The sequence below is a fragment of the Branchiostoma floridae genome, chromosome 3, assembly GCF_000003815.2.
Source record: "Branchiostoma floridae strain S238N-H82 chromosome 3, Bfl_VNyyK, whole genome shotgun sequence".
Classification (NCBI taxonomy): domain Eukaryota; kingdom Metazoa; phylum Chordata; class Leptocardii; order Amphioxiformes; family Branchiostomatidae; genus Branchiostoma; species Branchiostoma floridae.
Genome location: NC_049981.1, coordinates 26421423 through 26424753, shown reverse-complemented (window position 1 = coordinate 26424753; position 3331 = coordinate 26421423). Strand labels below are relative to the sequence as shown.

Sequence of the window (3331 nt, the reverse complement as noted above, 5' to 3'; positions counted from 1 at the left end):
AGGTGGACCGCCGCTAGCGACGTCCCCGGCTTCAGGCAGTTACTCCGCACCATTGCCGTCTGCAAGACCTTACAGCACATCGACCTTCCACTTTTCCCTGTGGCCTGCGATTTGCAATCAATGTCGACTGTTCTACACGCCAACCATTCCGTCTCCAGCATAGACCTGGATATTCCTCTCCGGTGCAAGTCCATGCCCGTCCACGAGATCAACATGGCAGTGTCGAGGATCCTGTCCAGTGACAGTCTCAGGAAAGTCCGGCTTAGCATGTTCGGCTCCTCTCGTCAGAAGCACGACCGCCCGCCGAGTTTCTCCGAAGATGACCTTCGTACTCTCAAGTTGGGCGCCTTTCTGTCGTCCCTCTCTCTCACCGGGAATACTTCCGCCGCCCTTTTCTTGCATCTCATTTCAGTCGATGTTGGGAAACACAAGAATCTCGCTGCCTTGAGTCTTAACATCAGCGAGTCTGAGAAAGACCCGCTTTGCTCAAGCCTTCTCTCGTCTTCGCTGGAAACCATCTTCAAACAAAGGGGCACGGTTAACAAACTCCTGTTGAGCTATGGATCAGCCTCCCTCGTTGTTCCTACGATTCTGCGCACGACTGCCATCAAGTACTTGATTCTCGACGTCTCCAAATTTCCGGATCAGGACCTTTGTGACGTCATATCCGCGTTGAACCGGTCCAAGTCTATGGAATTCGTGGTGCTCTTCAGTGAGGTGGCGGCCTCTCAGGTTTATGCTAATGCAGGGAAACTGTTACAAAAGGGACCCATTAAGGCTGTCGGACTGCTGTCCAGATTCCCCCACTCCTGTCAGTCACCCTCTCACAAACCTGGCGTCAAACGGATGACTCTCATTGCGAGTGACCAGTACGTCCCGACAAGCACCAAGGGAGCGAAAATGCTGCAGGTGAGGAACTAATTTATACTCATAATGCAAAGAAAGTCTTAGTTTGAATAACTATCATAATGAACAATGGATTCTTCATTCCTAATCCAGGTCCTAAAACATGTTTTTTCTTTATATCTACCAGATTGCATTTGAGGAGTGGTTTGATGAGGTAACCCGTGCGGACATGATGGCCCAGGGTGACGTCATCACGGCTGCTCTGGACACGTTAAAGTTCCAGACCTGTCCCAAACTGGCCTCCATTGGATGGAACCATTTCGAGGTTTGGTACAAAGCGTAATAAAAAAAGAGTTAAGCATTGTACCATTCAGGATCATTCGAGTGAATATTTTCCTGACGATGTAAGAAGGATCACGGTTCTAAGAACGCATGCGCAGCGATAGAATTTTTGGTAAGGTTAATGTCAAAGCCTGAGGGCCCCTGTGACATGAATAATTCACGTCCTACGTTACGCAAATCGAACGACGGAGTCTGGACATGTACAAAACAAGAACTGTTTACAATATAGGGCATTCAACTTTGACATATGACCCATAATACGTGTTGCTGCACATGCGTACCGAGAGCCATGAACTAGTATGTATGACAGTTGTCAGTAGGACAAAAATACCTGCTGTAGATATGGAAATGTACATGGTCATGAGTGTTGTGATATCAATCTGAGCGTAGACTTAAGGAAACTGTAGTATTTATAAAAAGACAGAGAGTTCAATCGTATGTCTCTAGATTTCCGCATACATGGAGCCTAGCCTATTTGTACGGCTCTCAAGAATGTAGTTTGTACATTTCATTCCTTTTTTTCGATATCGACAAGAACTCACATTAGCAACATGGGCTGGATTCTTTTAAAATTCTGTAGATTCTTTCAAATTTGTCTTTTCCGTATATCAATTTGTTTTATGTAACAAAGTATGTAGTTTTCAAATGTGACCTACGCATTTGTCAATCACTTCAATCAATTTCTTTTCTAATATTCTATTGACGTTGATTTAAACAAAATTATAGCTATTGACCGTTTCTAACTGAGAATTGTGTAATAGGGTGTCATAGACATGGAAATGTATTGTATGGAAATGAGTATATACAACTGTCCTAGATTCACGGGTATAATGACATTCACACGTGTTGACTGATCGAGAAAAAACAGCGATAGGAAGATACTTATCGCCAGAGCCAGAGCATCGCGATCTCATACCTCATTAATTAAAATCACCGTAAATGTCTATAGATTAGGATGTATGTGATGACATATCACGTGTTTCTGCATAGAACTACATTGTACTAGGATGGGTGTGCTCTGTGTTTTAGGAACTCGGTGATGAGATGTTTCAGGACAAACATTATGGCTGGTCAAATTCTTGGATGTTGGAAATGTAACTCGACACGAAGTTCAATCATTGCTGCACGTGTGATAATTGTGATTTTGTGGTGCCACAATCGGATCGTATATTGCTGCAGTACAGCTCTACTTCTTCTACCTTTTATGATGTCGTTCAAGACACCGCCAACACTGCAACTGTACAGCTAGCAGGTAATGCGTGGTGCAATCACTTGGTTAAATAACTGAGCGTGATCATTGTAGGCTGAGTCTTTTATATCGTCTTGTAATTTACGAAATACAGGATATGAAATTGTACTAAGCGCCTTATTTTGAAAAGCCCGTATAGAAACGAATTTCAGATATTTGTAAAATAAATTTAGATACATGCAGCGATGGTAAACACATATCTTGTAAGTGTTTAGGTACGTTTACGACATGCCTGTGTACGTTTGCTATTGGTTGTGGATAAGCAGTAGTGTGTATAATAGCTTATCGACATCTTGGCAGTTGCAATGGGATGATTGTAAAAGCAGCAAACTGTTACGTTGATGTGGTTCATTAAAAGGAACGTAGCTGGTTGATAGTCCCTTTACTTAAAATTGTTCTAAAGTGTAAAATAAAAGCAGGCGTCCAAGAAACAGCGGTTATATTTGTTGTCACAGTATTAGACGTCTAACTATTGGAGTAGTTGATTTTCGACCTAACGAAAAGCAACCGCACAACAAGGTGTGAAAGTTAGGGTGCAGTTCAATTTGTCAAGGGTGCAAGCAAGGGTGCAAGCAATCAGGTGTGCGAACAAGGCCTATAGGGTGCAAGTAAGGGTGTGAGAAATTTAAAGGGCGCAAGTAGGGGTGGAGGGCAAACGTTGTGTTGAGCATTGGAGGCAGGATCAAAGTGCACTTTATTACGATTACATTGCACTTAGAATCCATAAAAACCCATCTTTCCTTGAAAATTTGGCCCAATCTGAAGAAAGTTTGGTTTAGAAGGGTGAGTTTTTATTGACCCAGTTTTTTTGCATGGCTAAATAAAGTAGACCCTGGATGGCTTTATGCTGAAGAAATAAGATTGAGATTGAAATTTGCATAAACGAGGTCTTGC

The 3331-nt window shown here is 42.8% G+C and overlaps 1 protein-coding gene across 1 annotated transcript; it reads left to right on the top strand.

Moving 5' to 3' along the window:
* Nucleotides 1–6: 6 nt before the first annotated feature.
* Nucleotides 7–2718, top strand: LOC118412701. Its single transcript, XM_035815726.1, has 2 exons — nt 7–909; nt 1034–2718. The coding sequence occupies exons 1-2, from the start codon at nt 121–123 to the stop codon at nt 1187–1189; spliced, it is 945 nt and encodes a 314-aa protein (XP_035671619.1). The 5' UTR covers nt 7–120; the 3' UTR covers nt 1190–2718.
* The last annotated feature ends 613 nt before the right edge of the window (nt 2719–3331 follow it).